Here is a 19,458-nt window from a genome sequence, read left to right as displayed (position 1 = left end):
ATATAAGAAATATCATTTGACTGAAGTTTCTGTTGTGCAGTGCAAACTAAGCTTAAAAATTTGTCTAGTTTGAAACAGTTGCCAAGTGGCAGTAGATGTTTCTTCCTACACATGCCTCAAATCAAAAATGCAAATCATTTTAACAATACCATTTATAAGGAAACTAACATCTAAACTACCAGATTAAACCTAGTAGAGTTACTAACACATAATTCGTATTTTCAGTGTAGAGAAGGGCATGGCTTGGAATTGTCCAAATAATTAATTCAAGACTCCTTAAAAAAGACTTCAAGTCAGGTCTTTGTCACCCTTTGAATGAAGACATTATAAAGGACATATTAAAGCAGATATCACAGTTTGTTGTTTCTGATAGAAAAGGTCACGATTGTAGTTGTAACAGTTTAAAGTGGTGAAATATCTGGTACAGATAAGAATACATTCAGAAAGCAAGGACCACCATAGGTCAAGAGGTTAAATTATATTCCTTCAATAGTTCAATTAGCTGTGTCCAATTCTATATATGCAACAAACCAAAGTATAAAGAGAACAAATGCAGTGCTCACAAAGTGTTTATGAAGAGCAAAGCTGGTGATCTTCTTCGTGAACGAGTGCCTTGGCGAAATGACAGCAGGTTTGCTCTTTAACTGGGTTGGTGCAGAAATTGCATAAACCACCTGTCTGTCGTTCTTCCTTTTCATACTGAGAGATGGAGTTGTTGGCCCTGCACAATTATTCAGGGTCGTTTGGAACAAAGGAAATACATGCATATGAAAGCAAAGCAGGAATTTCACACAAAACTGTTTAACTCTGGAAAGAGTGTATCGCCTTACTTTGTGGGGATGTATCGCTTGGCCCCCTTGCACCATCAGTTGTACACAGAGCAAGTGTTGTGTGGTACTCCTTGAGACACCCATTCCGCAGGAACACCTCGACTGAAAACACCATGTTGGTGCCTTCATACCTGAACAGCAGGATGTTCCCTTCGGACAGATCATGCGCCATCACGAACTGGGGCCATTCATCTCCGCACAGCACATCTGACTGACCATGGTCTAGCTTGACTCGCCAGAACTTGCCGAGAGGGCAGACGATCATGGCGTTCTGGCTGCTCAGGCAAGCTCCAGCTTCGGTCAAGTGCTGCTGCACAAACTTATCAGGTATCCTCTGGAAGAAGAACGAGAGCAAAATGGAGCGAGGGAGGATGTGAGTTCTCGGTTCAGAGCTTGTCGAGTTGCTAGTTTGCTACATAGTATTACTAGGTCTATAATTATCAGACGTAGAGAGAAGCAAAAAAAAAAACTGTGAGACTAGGTAGTTAGCTCCTTGCTCACCATCTTCTCGAGGTCATCCGGTTGGATCACCTTGATGAATCGTGGCCTGTTCTTGCATGCCACGCCTACGCAACAGAAAATGAACCCAAAAATTACTCATTTTACAGATTAATCTTCATCACCTTCCATGAAAAGAGAAGTAAAATGCACCGGTCGTAACAGAATCTGTGATGAACCTGCGTGTGGGGTGCAGAGGCGCGCGAGGCAACAGCCCGGGTCGAACGCGCTGAGGGTGGCCACCCCGCGCCGCTCGCGCCGCAGCACGACGGACCACCCCGTGCCGATGCCGAGCGCGGCGGCGAGCTCCGGCCAGCCGCTGCCCAGCCAGCACACGCTGTCCTGCCAGCGCAGCTCCACGCGCCAGACCTTGCCGAGCGGGCCCATCACGGTCACCTCCCGCTCCTCCTCCCCGGCGCCGGGCTCGAGCCGCGCCGCGAACTCCGCCGGAAGGTGCTGCAATCACAGGGGCACGTAGGATAGGAGCAGAGCCGGTGAGGAATGTGAAAGAGGAGGATGCTAATGGCGGCAGTGCCGTGTTTGCTTGTGTTACCGACCAGCCTGTGGAGGCAGCTCGGCGACAGCGACACCGCCGCATACTTGTGCCGTGGGCGCTGGGCGGAGTGCGCCATGCTGGGTGAGAGCGCGCGTGTAACCTCCATCACGGCTCACCAGTCACCACACTGCGGTGGTCGGTGCTGCGATTGCAACGACTGCAGATTCCTGAGCACGACGTGGTATGCCAGAGAAGAAGGGACGGGCGGACTGTGGGTGCGCGGTGCGCTGTTGGAGTCCCCGAGGAGAGGTGACGCTGGGCGGCCACGCTAGTGTGCCTTGCCTGACAAGGCTCTCCTGTTTGCTCTGTTTCTCTGATTACTCACTTCAGTCCACGAGTCTCGTCACATCAAGCGTTTTGCAACGCGTCGGGTAAAATGGATGAAAAGAGGACACGTTGTTATTCGTTCAGGGGAAGTAAATGATCGAAGTTGCATGTACGTTGGAGACGGTGTGGACGCCCAAAATGAAAAAAAAAATGAACTTTGTGCGGCGTTTTTTTTTCATAGAAGTTTTAAAATTATAGATGTAGGGAATGATATATTCTATAAATGTGCTATTCTAAGAAGTGCAAAGTTAACATAAATGAATATCTGAAGTAGTGAACAAGCCAGACTTTGAAAACTCCAAAACTTGTTAGATTTTGTTATTTTTATGTGGCCCAAAATAAAAGATGTTTTGAATTGAGATTTTTCACCTTGACAGAATACATCATTATCAACGAACTTCAAAATGTCTTTCCAATTCATAAAAGCAGTTTACCCATCTTGATTCATAACATCAGCAGGTAGTACTGCCGGGCATTCAGTGGAACAACCTCATCTTGCAGCAAACAAAAGTAGAATGAACACTCAAATATCAATTACAGTAGAGAAGCATCGATCTCTACTGGCTCAGCATCATTCAACACAGAGCATCATCTTCCTCAAGTTCTCCCCTTTGTGTCTGTTTACTCAAGAGAAACATAACACGGTAGGTATGCTAACATGTCTTGCTGTGAAAAAATTCTCAATGAGGAATGCAATCATGTTAATTTACGAAGATTTGTAAGGATGTGAGAGTTGTGTGTAATCATGCTAATCTGAGAAAGCTTATGATTCCACTCCCTACAGACAGATGTGCAGAGTTTCACTCTGAGTTCACCCCTGAAACTTTGGTTTTAATGGACTGAAAATGCTGCCCTGGGAATCAGTTCTATGCTAACCCAGCAAGCTCTTGCCTCTTCTTAAGTATCTGTTCTAAGTATCCATTTGATTCCTGAAAATGATTTTATCATCCAACATGATACTTCCACAGTCCATTCTGATTTCTGAACATAATTTTATCATCCAGACAGAAAGTTTACTGCTGCACAGGGAGTAACATTCAACACTGATGTTTCAGTGACAAAAAACATAGATTAACTTGTCCAAAGGGCTGCCTAATAACCTAGATACATAGACTAATCTACTAGCATTCAACACATACCATGTCATAGTGACCCTAACATATATTAACTTGTCTACTAAAGTAGTACCCAAATAGCAAGTTTTCACATGGAAAACCAGTAACCAAGAACTGCCATTGGCATTGGTAGGAAAAATACTGGGACTAGTGTTTTGCTCTTACTAGCTCGGCATGATCAGGCATCACTTGATCAGAACAAGCCAGACCATTTTTTCAATAGCCTTGAAGATGCAACGGTCACCTTCTTCAACCTCGTTGTCTCTGCAAAACCTTTGCCAACCTTTTCCCCTTATGTAGCCGTAGGTCTTGGTGATGTTAAAAGCTACTGGCCAAGATCTTGTGTTGTTCATGGATGTTTTAAGTTGGATTGTGCATGCTCCTACAAGACCAATTGATGCGCAAAAGGTCCCTTTCACAGCCTGCATTGTTGCCAGAATTTTAAGAAGGGCTTGTGAGCCTGAGAGATATCTATGATTATTTAAAAAATAAAAACTACAACATGGTAAATAAGGGTTCTATATAAGGACTAGCATTTCAGTGAACTTTCGATTGTGCACAGCAAACTAAGCTTGATAATTTGTCTTGGTTGAAACATGTGCAAATTGGCAGTAGATGTTTTATCTACACACATGCTACCACAAATCCAAAATGCAAATCATATATAAACCATCAAATTCAATGAAGAGACCTCCTTTCCAGATGATCGCAATAGCCTCCCTACTGGCTATGACAAACCAAAAAGCAAGTTGCCTGATGTGATATAAATGTCACTTTTGGTTGTGGAAGTGCAGTGCGGGAATAATTTCGAACATTTGCTGATTTTAATGGTTTGTGAGCAAATATGGAAGTCCTAGCTTGCATTGGTTTACTGAAGAGAAATATTTTCATGGGGCTTCTTCTCTATTACTCCCTCCGTTCCAAAATGTAAGGCTTCTAAGAATTAGTCAAAAGTCAATGTTTTTTAAGTTTAACCAAGTTTATACACAAAAATATAAACATTTACAGTACTGAATCAACATGAATAGATTCACCATAAAATATTTTTTCTTAGTATGTCCATTCGATGCTATAGATGTAAATATATTTTTCTAAATATTTGATCAAAGTTAGTAAAGTTTGACTTTTGACCAGTCCTTAGACGCCTTACATTTTGGGATGGAGGGAGTATTTCAATAGTTGTGTCCAATTCTATATACGCAATAAAACAAACTATAAATAGAATAAATGCGGTGCTCACTAAGTATTTAGTAAGAGCATAGTTGTTGATCTCCTTTGTGAAAGACTCCCTTGGCAAAATGGCAGCAGGTTTGCTCTGCGGCCGGACCGGCGCAGAAATAGCGTAAACCACGTTTTTGTCGTTCTTCCTTTTCTTGCTGAAAGGTGCAACTACAGGGCGCTTGCCACCTGCACAATTTTGTTTGGGTCCGTTGGAACGAAGGAAATTCATATGAAAGGTTTGCTGGAATCCACATAAAACAGTTGTTGGATACTGCCTTACTTTGTGGGAGTGCAGAGCTTGGCCCCCTTGCACCATCAGTTGTACACAGAGCAAGTGTTGTATGGTACTCCTTGAGACACCCATTCCGTAGGAACACCTCGACTGAAAGCACCATGTTACCTTCATACCTGAACAGCAGGATGTTCCCTTCGGAGAGATCATGCGCTGTCACGAACCGCGGCCAATCGTCTCCGTGCAGCACATCCGAGTGACCATGGTCTAGCTTGACTCGCCAGAACTTGCGTAGAGGGCAAAAGATCATGGCGTTCTGGCTGCTTATGCAACTTCCAGCTTGCGTGAGGTGCTGCTGCACAAACTTATTAGGGATTCTCTGAAAGAACATTGAGAGCAAAAACGAAGCAGAAGATGAGAGGAAACACATGAACAGAAGAACTGATGAAAACGTAGGTTTCAGTTCATAGCTTGTCAAGTTGATACATACTCATTAGTTCTAGATTTATTTATGACTATCAGAAGAGAGAAGCAACTAAAACTAGGAGACTAGCTTGCTCACCATCTTCTCCAGGTCATCCTGTTCGAGCAACTTGATGAACCGAGGCCTGTTCTTGCACGTCACGCCTACGCAAGCATGTTACTCATCATAGTACAGATTAATCTTCAGCTTCGTAGAAAAGTAAATGCACTGTGCGTAGAAGAATCACCTGCGTGTGGGGTGCAGAGGCGCGCGAGGCATCGGCCAGGGTCGAACGCGCTGAGGGTGGCTACCCCGCGCCGCTCGCGCCGCAGCACGACGGACCATCCCGCGGCGATGCCGAGCGCGGCGGTGAGCTTCGCCCAGCCGTTGCCCAGCCAGCACGCGCCGTCCTGCCAGCGCAGCTCCACGCGCCAGACCTTGCCGACCGGGCCCAGCACGGTCACCTCCGCCTCCTCCTCCCCGGCGCCGGGCTCGAGGCGCGCCGCGAACTCCGCCGGAACGCGCTGCAAGAACAGAGCCGATCAGGAATGTGGAAGAGAAGGAGAGGAGGAGGGTAATGGCGGGCGGCAATGCCGGCATTGCTAGCGTCACCGACCAGCTTCTGGAGGCAGCTCGGCGACATCGACAATGCCGCGTACTTGAGCCGCGGGGGGCGGGCGGAGTTTGCCATGCTTGGTGAGAGCGAGCTCGTCCCTGCTCCTCCGGCACAGTGTGGTGGTCGGTGCTGTGCTTGTGAAGACAGCAGGTAAAGGCAGAGAAGGAGAGTAGTACGAGACGGACGGACGGACCGGCGATGCGCCGGTTGGAGTCTCCGAGGAGAGGTCACGGTGGGCGGCCACGCAAAGCCTGATGACACAAGGCGCTACTCGCTCAGTTCACTCCACGATAGCCAAGCATTGTCATGTCGCTTCAGCAACGTGTCGGGTAAAATGGTTGTATTCATCTACTGTACTCCGGAGAAGTAATAATGATCCAAGGTGTGCGTTGGATACCGTGTGGACTGTGGACGCTCAAAATGCAACCGAAGGAATACTGCTAGTATATCCCACGCCCAGGTCGCATTTGTCATGTTCACAGAATGCCAATTGAGCACAGACTGCAGCAGCAGGTAGTAGCCGCGCATCCAGTGCAACATCATCGCTCATCTTGCAGCAAATAGCAGGAACAATAAAGTTTCAAAGGACCGATATTTACTGGCTCAACATGAAGCAAATAGTAGACTGTTCCTTTTTCAAGAAAATGGCAAGAGTGCTGCCTTTTCGTTAAGAGGCAAATATAAGAAAACATATGTAGGAGGGGTGGCACGTTTTGAGAGGGCGTGCCAGAACCTCAGAAACCCTCAAAACTCAAACATGAACTAGACAATGCCTGCAGGAATGAGGGCAACCCAAAAAAAAAAAGTTATATCTTCCTTAGAACATTCAGCAGACTACCAAGAATCCAAGAAACTTCTTATTTTAGCAGTATCATTATCGGTCCCCGAGGGATGGTTTGAGCATAAGGGATGGCTCCTGCGTCACAGGGCTCCCGCGTCGCCGACCGCATCGCCGCTACGCCCCCACCTCCCTCACCCCCGCCTCCCGTGTCGCCCTTGGCCTCGGGCTCGTCAACCTCATGGGAAGCCTCTTTCACCTCGATCTCACGCGAGGGATTCCTGATCCGGCAGAGAGGGTTCATTGGGTCAGATTTGGATCGAATCTGGTTGACGAAGGAAAATGGAGAGAGGATCAGATCATGGAGTCCAGATTCGATCAACATCCTCAGTTTTGGCGCGATAATTGCTTTGGAGGAGTTCAAGATCTGGATTGGGCCGCAGGTGGGTAGGATTCGCGTGCGGGATTTGCATCCCGCGTCGCCCTCTATGCGTGCGTGCGTTGTGATCCGCACCGGGGTGCAGGCCTGCGTTGATGCTTCCCCCGTTTCATCCATGGCGCTTTTGGGTACTGGGCTGCAGCCCAACACTGTTCATCAAGAGGGGGTTAACCCACCAAATCGTGGGGATCTCTCGCAATTCCCCATTTCCCCTCTTCGGTTCAACCCTAGATCCGAGAGTGATTTTCGTTCAAAACCCTAGCCCCGAGATCATCCACCACGATTTCCACCCAACAAATCATCCGTAGACTTGGCAAGGGATTAGATCGGGCGACCGTAGATCGTTTGCTCTTGTTGTTGCACCCCCTCCGTCTATGGATCAAAGATTCGGAGGTTCCCGGAGGTCGCCACCTCGCAGATCTCCGATCCACGGCCGATCTCCACCGCGCGATTACTTCGGAAACCGGCCGCGTGTTGGATCTGAAGCAGATCGACGAGATGAGCAGCGTCGGTGGGAAGAAGAAAGACGTTATGAAGATAACTGGCAGTGGGAAGGGGATCATCGCCGTGAGGAAGATCGACGCCTCGCAGATCAAGAGAGACTTCGTGATGAAGAAAGACGACGTGTTGAGGTGCGCTGCCGCCTAGAGGAAGAACGTCATCGTGAAGCAACACGCAACACGGAGCGGCTGGCTCGTGAGTGTGCACTCGCTGAGAAGCGCCACATCGAGGAGGAAGCACGTGCAAGAGATCGGTGGGTGCACAGAACCGAGATGCAACCTGGATCCTCCATCAACCCCTCCACTCGCAGCAGATCCCCCGATGTAAGTCGCAACACCTCTAATATCCCCCAGATTGATGATGTAGATGCAGTGAATGTGCTTTCCAATCAACCTGTGCAAGATAATCAACAACAACAAACTGCTCATGCGACGGCTAGATCTGTGTCTTTATCCTCTGCTCCTGACCCAGTGGGGTCCTTTGCACCACCACTGGTGATGGCTCAACCTACAACAGTTGCACGACATCAGCGTCCAGTTTTTGATCATATTGTTTGTGGAAGATGTGGCTTGAATCACTTGATTGAAGTGTGTCAGGAACGTGAACCATTGGAATATGTTGCTCCATATTATGGTAGTGAGGAATTTGGTTCTGGATTTTATTCTATTCCTGCTGCAGAGCTTGAGTCCCCTCCTTTAGATCAGTTGAATTATGCTCATATAACTGTTGAAAAAGGAGAAGTTTCTTGTAGAGATATAGAACATGAATTTGATGTGTGGGCTGAGTCTATGAAAATCAACTGGCGTTTCTTTACAAAAGTGGTCTTCCCAACTGAATTCAGAACCAGATTCCCATCTGCCAAGGCTATTGATGAACTTGCTCACTTTGGTAAGTTGTTTATGAGAATTGTTCCTGGAGCAATTATTAGTCTGGAGAAATGGACTGGTGACATAGAACCCATTGGGGTATTGGAAGAATCTTGGTTTAGAATTCAAGGAATCCCCATGAAGTTTAGGAGCAAGTCTACTGCCTATTATGTTGCACGCTTTGTTGGAAAGCCTTTGGCCCTGGACAAGAATTGTCTGAGAAATTTTGCTTATGTCAGGGTTAAGATTGGTTGTCAGGTTCTCTCTCTGGTACCCAATACTAGGATTGGGGAAATAAAAAAGGGTTTCTATGAATCTCAATATACTAGAGAGCTCTTTGAGCCAACTCCTCCATCTGGTACTAGAACTGGTGTTGCTGAGACCACTGCTGGAGATGGTGGAGACCAAGGAACGCCAAATAGACAAAGGACAGGTGGAAATGATTCTAAAACAGGCTCTCAATATGCTCCCCCAGTTGTTGGTACTGGTTCCTCAACTGGTGTTCAAAGGAAACTCAAGAACACACCCAATGCCAGGCAATACGCTGAGGCAGCGAAAGGGAAGAATAAAGTATCTGATGACAGTTCCTCTACTCCTTCATGTACCTTGCAGGCCAAGAATCAGGCTGTTTTAAATGAAATACAGAGTGATGCTGTAACTGCACTGGCATTTGCACAGACAAACAATGAAGAAGATTTTCTTACCCAGAAAAATGATCCCTCCTTTATAAAATTCATCAGTGAGCTTGCTTCCTCCGGCATTGACAAGTCCTTCCACCTGAAGAAGCAATTTTGCCACATTCTGCCCCCCATAGTTGAAGATATAGCTGAGAATGATGGAATGCATGATGAACAGGTCGATTATGGGAGTAGTACTGAGTGGTGAGTCCAATCAAGGCTCTGATATGACTTTTATTAATCCAGGTCAAGGAGTCATTGCTCTTGTTGCTCCATCTCTCACACATGAGCACACTGCTGTTGTTATCCCTGTTGATGGATCTCAACCAGAGGCTGAATGTACTCAAGAGGAGCCAGCTTCTCAAGTTGACAACCCACCATAAGATGAAGGAGATCAACAAGCTGATATGCAGGTTGATGTGCCTGCTAGAAGAAGCTCAAGGATGACTAGCCAAGGGTGTACATCTACCAGGATTGATGACAAGGCCAAGGCAGCTGCTGAGAAGAAAGATCTATCAGGTACTTCCCTTAATACATCCAATTCCTTTGATGTTCTAGATGATGATGATATTATTGCTAGAGCTCTTGAAATGGGTATTAGTCATGATTCTTTCCCCCTTGAAAAAGTAAGTTATCTCAAAAGATTTAGAGATTGCTAGACATGTATCAAGGAAGTGCAGGAGAGAAATGAAGCGCTGCTCCAGACAGTGAACCCAACCAGATTTTGATGTTGGGTTTTAGTGACAACATGGAGGATGATGTAGAATATTATAGAGTGGATTTGGTGATCAGGGGGGTACGTGAGCACCCCCTAGATACCGTTGGATCAACGTTAAGATTCATTTTCTGGGTCACGGCGACCATACGGCGTGAGTATCTTTCTCTCCCAGAAAAAGCTGCTAAACGCGGGCCTCCGCTGCCTCCTCTGATGCAGTCTATCTCTCTCTTATCTTTCTCCCGCTGATTTCTTCTCTAAGTTGGGGATTTCCGATTGGAGCGAAGCTCATAATGGAATTGAGATTGGAATCCCACTAAATCTCGAATCTCCAATATTTCTTCTTCCGAATCCTCGCGTCCTTCCCAAAATTTCTCAATTGGGAGGAGAACCGTCGGGATGTGACGTCCGCCGCCGGCGCGCGCATGGCGTGATGATGTCCCCGTGGCCGTTCCGCCCAGGGACGTCACTCACCCACAGCCATCGTCGTCTACTCAGTTCAGATCGGCTCCAATTTCTCAAATCGCCTGCAACCAGAGCTGGACCACCCTCACGCCGGAGCTCAACCACCCACCGCTGCTTTTTATGGGGAACAATAACAATCAGTAATTAGAGCATGTAAATGCATCAGCTTATTACAAAGATTGCAGGTCGAATTGGACTGTCTTCTTTACGTATCAAATGCCAAAAGTTACTGAATCATTAGGTATTGAAAAGGATTAGAGGAATCTCTGGACATAAGTACAGTATTTTCTTACGAGCAAAAAAAATCCCGACGTGAATGCTTATGCGTACCGGCGCAATGTTTTGCAGATTCCATCGTGGGCCTCGAAGAGAGCCGCTAAGGATGAGACGCGATTCCGTGACGGAGGCGGCTGGTATCTTGGCAGGTCGCTGATGCGCTTCGGCCGAGGACTCGAGGGATGGTTCAACTCTAAGCGGAGAAGATGGCCAGAGATGCAGAGCACCAAGATATTGGGTGCGTGCGTGAGGTTAGAGGAGGGTGGCGTGGTGGTGGCCTAGTGGGGCACTGTGGAGGAGGACCTAGTGCTAACGGATTAATGGATGGCGTTAGACACGTATTGAGTAGGTAGGGGGTGCTCACGTATCCCCCTGATCACCAGGCTTCATTTGTAGAATATTATACACCTGTGGTATCCAGGAGGACAAAAAAGAATATAAAATCAGCAGAAAAAAGGAGTTTGAGAGGAACACTGGCCAAATCAGGTGTTGCCTCTGGAGGAGCACTACCAAAATCTAGTGTTGCCTCGGTGAAAGTCTCCAATGACCACCCTTTGTGTGGCATTGTGATTGGAACTAGGAGAAGGAAACAAAATTCAAAGTATCTATGATAGGTGCAACACTAAACTGCAAAGGTGTTGGTAAGAGAGGTATGAGTGTTTTTCTGTCAGATCTGTTAAGAGTGTAGGAGATAGATTTCATTGGCCTACATGAGACTATAAAGAAAGATTACTCTCCTAGTTTCTTCAGGAAGTTTGATCACATGAATAATTTTGAATGGAGATGGATTCCTTCTGTCGGCAGGAGTGGTGGGATTTTGGGTGGCTTTAGGTCATCCGGATTTGATATCTGTAATACCAGTGTGGGTAGATTCCACATCAAAGTCACTTTGTTAGATAAAAAGATGCAGTTGAAATGGAACTTGGTTATTGTGTACGGAGCTGCTCAATTGGAGGATAAGGAAGAATTTTTGATTGAGCTGGGGAATGTCTGTAGTGATCAAAAGTTTTCTTTGCTCATTGGAGGATACTTCAACATTATTAGATTTACTTCAGAGAAGAACAAATCCATGAGGAGGAACAGATGGACTGATATGTTCAATGCAATTATTAATAGTCATGGTCTGAGAGAAATATATTTATCTGGTGGACAATACACTTGGTCAAATAATCAACAAGATCCCACCCTTGAAAAGCTGGATAGATTTTTGATGAATGATTCTTGGGAGGTTTTGTTTCCTCTTACAACTGTCCATAAGCTTGTCAGAGATATGTCAGATCACAACCCCCTGATCCTACACACTATGGAACAGAGAGATAAGGTTGTCAGAGAATTTATATTTGAAAAAGCATGGCTGTAGGAAGAAGATTTCCTTTGTAGATTCTCCAGGATCTGGCAAAATCCTGTGAGGGCCTCTGACAGTCTAGGAAATTTGCAACTGAAACTGAAAAAATATCAAGAAAGACTTGAAGGGTTGTGGAGCAAATCTGAGAGGAAGAGATATCAAAAGAAAGAAACATATTGGTAGAGAACTCGAAGAACTATAGAGACTGGAAGAGGATCGACCCCGGTCTGCTACACAGATAAGAAGAAGGGCTCAGATCCAACATGAGTTGTTGCATATCATTGATAAAGAGGAGAGCTACTAGCAACAGAGATCCAGAGAAAGATGGCTTCTTCAGGGAGATAGAAACACTTCTTTCTTTCATAGAATTTCCAAAATGTCTATTGGAGGGAGAATAATAAAAAGTGCCTGGGTGGGAAATAATATGTCTATTGGAGGGAGAATAATAAAAATTGGTACTTGTTTGTCCAGTACTGGTGTCTACCATATGTCTATGAGACTGTTGCATAAAACTACTATTGAGGAAATGGAAAAACCTACTAGTTCCTTTTTTCTGGGCTAGTAGTGCAGATAAGAGAAAATAGCATTTTGTTAAATGGAGATGGATCTGTAAACCCAAGAAGAAGGGTGGTATGGGTCTAAAAGACCTCTCAAAATTCAATATCAGTCTTATGTGCAAGTGTTGGTGGAAAGATGAATCCGGTGCTGGTCCTTGGCTTGATTTTATGAATAAGAAATATCTTAGATATACTGGTGTCTTTTACTCAAAAAGCAGACCTGGTGACTCTCCCTTGTGGGTAGATATGCAGAAAGTAAGAGAGATTTATTTGTCTGGCGGAAGGATGCAGGTGGGAGATGGGAAAGTGACAAGTTTTTGGTGTGATGCCTGGTGTGGAATTAATCCTAAAAGATTACTTCTGTGACATTTTCCAAATTTGCAATGAACAAAGTGTTACAGTTGTTGATGATGCTGCCCTTGGTTGGAACTTCTCCTTTAAGAGATACTTATCCCTTGATTTGACTGTTCAAGTTCATGGGTTGCTGGAGATTGTGAGACAGACAGTCCTATCCCAGGGGAAAGATAAGCCTTTCTGGAAATAGACAAAAAATGGGATTTACTCTGTGAAATCAATGTACAATCACATGTGCAGGAATGGTGGGACTGATAGATCCTTCAAACATTTGTGGAAAAATAAGATTCCACTGAAGATAAAGATATGGTTATGGTTGATCTGGCATAATGCAATTGCAACTAAAGATAATTTGCTGAAGAGGAACTAGGCTGGAAATGCCAACTGTCAGTTTTGTCATCAGAACGAATATCACATCTCTTTTTTGAATGTGCATCAGCAAAATATGTATGAAGCACTGTGGCTATGGCTGTTGGGGCAACTGATAGACCTGGAAGCTTCACTTAATTTTGTTGGTGGTTTCCTCGCTTAGTACCTGCTAGCAGAAATGTATAGATTGCTGAACTGGCTGCAATATCTTGGTCTATTCGGAAACTTCGAAATAGAGCCTGTTTTGAGAAAAAATTGATAAAATCTCCTAATGAAGTAATCAGTTTGTCCGTTGTTTTTATGAATTACTGGGCAGGTCTCCATAATTCACCTGATGCAGAAAACATCAAAGCTGACGCTAACAACTTGCTTTGTCTTGCGGCTGCTGCTGCTGCTGCCACCTCCTCAGCGACTGAAGGGAGGCCTGCTAGGAGAAACCTGATGATTACCGATGAAGCAATGGCAGATCATGGTGTGGAGGACATGGAGACGAATGATGCCGATGCCTAACTTGCTCTTGATGATGCTGCTGTTACAAAGTCAACCTCCTGCTTTTGAGTTTGCTGCTGTCGCTAATGGTTTGATGATACTAACGCCTGCCTTGTCTAATGTTGTGCTGCCTGTTAGTTTATCGCCGGATGTAAACTTTTAAGGTTCCTTCCGCCCTGTAATATCTTTATAACACTAGCAGTAGGCGGCGTTCCCCCCTCCGTTGTTTGCTTTTGCTTGCTACTAAAATTACTGCTGTTTTTGCTGTTTTCGTTATCTCCTGATAATGAAAATCGATCCCATGGTTGGGTCGCTTGGAAAAAGAAAAAAAGCTAGTTCAGGCATAGCAGGTAGAATACACGAGCAGTTACAAACTGCATTTTAAGTGCCCCTGAAAAAGTAACTTTGACCTTATGACGTATTCCTTGCCTTGCTAGAAATGATAAGGCAGCCACACAGCAGGAGGAACGGTAAATACAACAATAGACCGGGCTCCAGAATATAGCAGAATAATTTCCAAAGCTTTCTCTAATGGTGGTGTCCATCACACAAGGTTTAATTTACGAACTGAATGTTGTCAGCCTAAACACAGCAGCGAATACGACAAGTTCACGAAGCAATTTGAGCTACAGTCAACAGCTACGGCATCTATATTACAGCTTACTCAGAGAAAGAAATAGCACCAATTTCCTTACAGGGAACATCAAGAGCAACTCTCCACCTTAACTGTGTACATCGGAGAGGGAGAGCTCAGCTGGTGGTGAGGCCTCGGAGAGGGAGAGCTCAGCTGATGGTACAGCCCCGGAGAGGGCAAGCTCAGCTGATGGTACGGCCTCAGAGAGGGTGAGCTCAGCTGGTGGTACGGCCTCGGGTAGGGCGAGCTCAGATGATGGTAAGGCTTCGCCGCTGATAGGAATCTTGCAAGTTGCTTTGTTGTGACCATACCCTTTGCATCTGCTGCAGCGCACTCCCCTTTTAACTGTGATGCGTGGATCAGCAGGTTTCTCTTTCGGCCTGCCAACCTGCCGCCGAGTTCGCAATGGGAATGCATATGTCGCTGGACTCTGCGACGGATCCGTTATTGCAGTAGAAGGCAGAACAGCATCAGGTATAGGATTTATGGACAAGGCATACGTCAACCGGTAGCTTTCAGTCGTGAAATACTTCACACAGTAGTCATATGCATACTGCCCAGTGCGCTCAAATACTGCCATTGCATGCATGCATGGCAGCCCAGAAACATGCCACTTTCGGCAGGTGCAGTCACACATGTCCATGTTGACAACATTAACTGAGTCATCGCACACCTTAAACATGTTGCCATCTCCATCGCTATCTGAGGGCGTAACATTGAGTGAATGAGCTTTGCTGAGCTCTTCCTGCAATTTATGGTTCGCTGCAGGCGTTAATACCCCAGCCCATTCATTAGAAGACTCTCTGCGTGTGTACATCATCTCCATGAGCTTGCATCTTATCGTGTCAACTAACTGCACAACTGAAAGCTCATATCTTGAGGGCATCCACTCGACAATAGTGTTGGAAATATTGCAGGAGTACTGACCATAACGTGACCCCTTGAAATGGGCATCTGACCACCGCTCAGGTTTGATCTCCAAAAGCCATTCAGCAAGCTTCTCAGATTCAACTTTAATTTGTTCCATATGCTGATCAAACTCGTCAACTGTGCATGAATAAATGGCTTTCTTAAGAAGCTCAACCAAGGCATCTCTTACTTCTTCAGTCCATGCATCGTCCAGCTGCATCTTAAATTCTTCCATAAGAAAGTCCATGCAGTATCCATGATGACTGTCAGGGAAAACCAGAGGTACTTCATCCCATAGTCCACTTTCTCCATTAGATATGAATGTTATAGGACGAGATGCTGACAGCGAAGATTTTAGATGCTCAAGAAACCAGTGCCAATTTTCACGGTTCTCAGCATCCACTACAGAGAATGCAACTGGGAACACATCGCCTTCCCCGTCAACTGAAGTAGCAGTCAGTAACTTCCACTTGTTATTTGGTTTTGGAGACACTGCATCAAGGAAAAGGAGTGGCCTGCACCCATGCTCAAAACCATGAAGCGATGCATTGAAGGCAACAAAGAAACAGAATTTTGAATCTTCCATAGTCACTACTGTTGCGACGCTTCCAGGGTTTGTATCTTTAATCCTTTCACAAAACAAAGGTAGCTGGATGCATGCCTCCTCATGTGAGCTATAGAGTTCTCTCTGAGCAATTGTTCTTCCACGCCAAGCCTGTGAGTAATTTAGGCACAGTCCATACTCCTGTTGAAGATCTTTGGCGATATCTCTTGGCCTGTAGTTTGGGCTATCACGTAGCTTTTCTTTTATAACACTAGCAACCCATCGCTGTGACGCCAAACGATGACTTTTGACAGTTTCAGTTTCACAGGTGTGGCTTTCAGATATTTTCTTGATCATGAAACTGTTCTTGGCAGGACACTTGGAAGCATGTATCCGCCATGTGCAATCTTCACCAGTACATTCGGCAGTAACACGAGATGCGTCGTTCTTGATAAATCTGTAATGAAACTTATGTGCAATGGCATACTTATGCAAGGCATCACGGAAATCCTTAGGACCTTCAAATAACTGGCCAACTCCAGTGATCACATCCTTCCAAGCTGCACACACTTTTTGCCTCTTAGAGCCATCAGGAGTCGTTGGAACACTGGCAGGTTCATCTACAGGAGTGCCCGAGTCAGCATCAACGCTCAATGCCCTGCAAATATTTCTATTGTCATTTCGGCAATGCAATGGACAAAAGAAATTGATGTTCAGACAGAGAGAGAGAGAGAGGTACCTGTTGTCGACCTTCTTTATGACATAAATGTACGTCGTCTCCGACTCTGCATGGAATTCAACCATGCGACGCAGGTCCTTGTCATTGGAAATAGAAATCAAGGTTCTGTTGTTCCTTGGAAGGAAATACTTGAACAAGAACTGGTCCACTTTGAGATTGTTAAGCGTCGAAGATATCTCGTGCATAAATGCAACAAAAGTCCAGTCACTTTTGACAAGCATTGCATGCGCCTCTCCGCCAGAATAGGACATATTCCCATCAGCATCTGTGGTGAACTCTCCACCTAGCTGAAGAACAGCCACAATCTGTCCCCCCTTCCCCATGGGTGCCAGCCCCCTAAAAAGATGAAATGAATGCAGAAATTAGGCAACTGTGGTAAGTTGAAGAGGATTTCAGCAATTAAATGAATCTATTCAGCCAGAGAGGTAACTTTGCTTAGCAGTAGCCTAGTTATTTGTTTCAGCAATTTATAGAATGCAGGATCTCTCCAACGGAATAACTTAGCTCGGCTCAATTAGGTAATAATGTTCAGAGGGTAATTTTCTTTCCTTTTCGCGAAGGTGAAACAAACACAGAAATCAGGCAACTGCGATAAGTTGGACAGAATTTCAGTAAATAAATTAATTTATTCAGCCAGAGAGGCAACTTTGCGTAGTAGCAGTTGCCTAGTTGGTTGTTTCAGCAATTTCTAGAATACAGGATTTCCCCAACGGAAAAGCTGACTTCAATGTTCTCAAAAAACAGGACACAACACTTAGTGTGGGAAAATCCATATATTGACCATATGACAAAAACATTACAGGGATGTAAATGGTGTACCTGAGACTCTGGAACTCAGTCAATTAGGTAATAATGTTCAGAGGGTAATTTCCTTTCCTTTTTGCGATGAGACAAAAGGGGACTTAACTGATCTGATGTGTTCTCAAGCATGATCTAGTTGGCGGGGTGGTCTGGCAGTAAGGGCCATATGCGTAACATCCAAGCAAACTAACTAGTTCAGATGCCATTACTAGTAGCTCCATAAAACACGAGCTTGTGCAGTTGAAGATGCATAACAGATTATCTGATTTCAGGGCAGAGCAAATCACGAAAGTTGCTGCCAGAACCATACTACTAAGCTAAGTCGCAACTCAAAACAGGTGTGGCGTTCGAGCAAGGCGAATCAGGGGAATCGCCGTGCAAGAACACCAAGCGAACCAAAAGGACACTCCAGCACATGGACGCGATGAGGTACAGAGCAGGAAGTAGCGAATTGCACGAAACGAAATCATCTGAATTATCCTGGTTTTCGCAGTAACCGTTACAATTGCGAGCAGACAGTGTCAGCAGAAAACTGCAAGGACCAATCCGCGCTGCAAAGGCAGGTGGGCATGAAGATTTACCGGGAAGAGATAGAGATTCACGGCCGGTGTCGCAGGGTCCGGGCTGCCCGAAGCCAGAAACCTCGGGCGAGCGCGGCGCTTCGCGTGCGGCGGGCGAGGCGAAGCGGGGCGAGGGGAGGAGGAGGATGGCCGGCGGCGGGGCTTGGCTGGCTGACTGGCGGCCGCGGGCGCAACTCCCCGGGAGATAAGGAGCAGTGTGTGCGTCTTCGGCCGCGGCTATAGATCTAGGGTTTCTGCGGTTGGCCCTACCTGTCATGCGCCTGGCCTGACACGCCGTGGGTACGTTGATGACTTCACGCGCACGTGCTCGCGCGCGTGCGGCGTGCGTGCGTGCTGTGCGGTTCGGCCGGTTTTGGGTATCGGAACCTGGCCACTAGATTTCCGTGTCATGGGTATTCGGCCCATCCCAGGTTCGACCGAGCCATGGAGCGTGGAGGGGAGCGCCCATGGGCAAAATCGGTGATTCCTATTTGACGCCCGTTGCCTTAGAGCAATTCCAATAATATAGCCAGCTGATGGCTATAAGCAATATGCCACCTCATTTATAGTCAACATATAGCTAGCATGTATAATAGTTGGCTCTAAGATTGCACTACTTTATCAACACATGGCCTACTATTTAGTCTCACAAAGTCTTGCAGGAAGACGCTGCTAGGAATTTGGCTATTGCATTAGAGCCCACCCACCTTCTCTCTCTTCTTCTCTCTCCTCCAACTAAGCACATATATTATATTTAAATCCTTATAGCCTGCTGACTAAGCCTTATTGTACTTGCTCTTAGACTGCTCATAGTGGGAGTAACTTAGCTAGTAACATCACATAACCCAAGGGATTTTGGTGACATGGCATGTCAATGAATGAAGAAAGAGAGTGAGGTGGTAACTAGCTATGTTACCATAACATCACACAGCCCAAGACAAGTTGAGTCTACACCATAGTAAATAACACAATGCATGACACCACATATAAGTTACTACCCACTATGAAGGTAGTAACTTAGACTAGTAACATATACCATGTTACTAGTCTAAGTTACTCCCCACTATGACTAGCCTTAGCAACCAAGCGAGCAACCAAGCGAGATTTATATAGAGAGCATGAGACTAGGGACTACCTCCGTCCCAAGCAACCAAGCGAGATACTACCTCCGTCCTAAGAAATAAAGCGCACACGTATTCCAATGCAAACTTTGACCATAAAAATTGAGCAATAAAATCTTCGTTATATTATATGTATTAGACTTAGTTGGATTCGTAGTGAAAAGCACTTTCTAATGATGTTAATTTCATACAAACAATCTTTATATATTTGAAGTAATTCTTAGTCAAACGAAAAACACGTAAAACGAGGACGTCTTATTCCTTGAATCGGAGGTAGTATCTTATTATTACATAAATAGTACTAGGTGGCGGCTGCCTCTTTTCTATATAACCGAGTTTTTATATACATTATGTTTGCAACGGAGAGATACAAACAATAGATACAAACAATAAACCAAGGGAACCAGAGCAACGTATGGGTATTTTATGTCTAACTTAGTTACATTTGAACTTTTTTGTTC

General features: G+C 45.5%; 3 protein-coding genes across 3 annotated transcripts; all 3 read right to left on the bottom strand.

Moving 5' to 3' along the window:
• Positions 1 to 494: 494 nt before the first annotated feature.
• On the bottom strand, positions 495 to 1,960 carry LOC124660455 (putative B3 domain-containing protein Os06g0632500). Its single transcript, XM_047198272.1, has 5 exons — positions 1,886 to 1,960; positions 1,498 to 1,784; positions 1,332 to 1,398; positions 831 to 1,164; positions 495 to 721 (listed from the first exon to the last, which is right to left on the bottom strand). Exons 1-5 carry the CDS (start codon positions 1,958 to 1,960, stop codon positions 495 to 497), a joined length of 990 nt encoding a protein of 329 aa, XP_047054228.1.
• Positions 1,961 to 3,511: 1,551 nt separating this feature from the next.
• LOC124660445 (putative B3 domain-containing protein Os06g0632500) lies at positions 3,512 to 6,401 on the bottom strand. Its single transcript, XM_047198262.1, has 7 exons — positions 6,256 to 6,401; positions 5,902 to 6,109; positions 5,472 to 5,766; positions 5,342 to 5,406; positions 4,828 to 5,158; positions 4,567 to 4,733; positions 3,512 to 3,748 (listed from the first exon to the last, which is right to left on the bottom strand). The coding sequence occupies exons 1-7, from the start codon at positions 6,399 to 6,401 to the stop codon at positions 3,512 to 3,514; spliced, it is 1,449 nt and encodes a 482-aa protein (XP_047054218.1).
• Positions 6,402 to 14,164: 7,763 nt separating this feature from the next.
• LOC124696451 lies at positions 14,165 to 17,931 on the bottom strand. Its single transcript, XM_047229184.1, has 3 exons — positions 17,898 to 17,931; positions 16,516 to 16,851; positions 14,165 to 16,434 (listed from the first exon to the last, which is right to left on the bottom strand). Exons 2-3 carry the CDS (start codon positions 16,836 to 16,838, stop codon positions 14,412 to 14,414), a joined length of 2,346 nt encoding a protein of 781 aa, XP_047085140.1. The 5' UTR covers positions 16,839 to 16,851; positions 17,898 to 17,931; the 3' UTR covers positions 14,165 to 14,411.
• Between the last annotated feature and the right edge of the window lie 1,527 nt (positions 17,932 to 19,458).

Source organism: Lolium rigidum, chromosome 1, assembly GCF_022539505.1.
Source record: "Lolium rigidum isolate FL_2022 chromosome 1, APGP_CSIRO_Lrig_0.1, whole genome shotgun sequence".
NCBI lineage: Eukaryota > Viridiplantae > Streptophyta > Magnoliopsida > Poales > Poaceae > Lolium > Lolium rigidum.
This window is presented reverse-complemented; position numbering and strand designations above follow the sequence as displayed.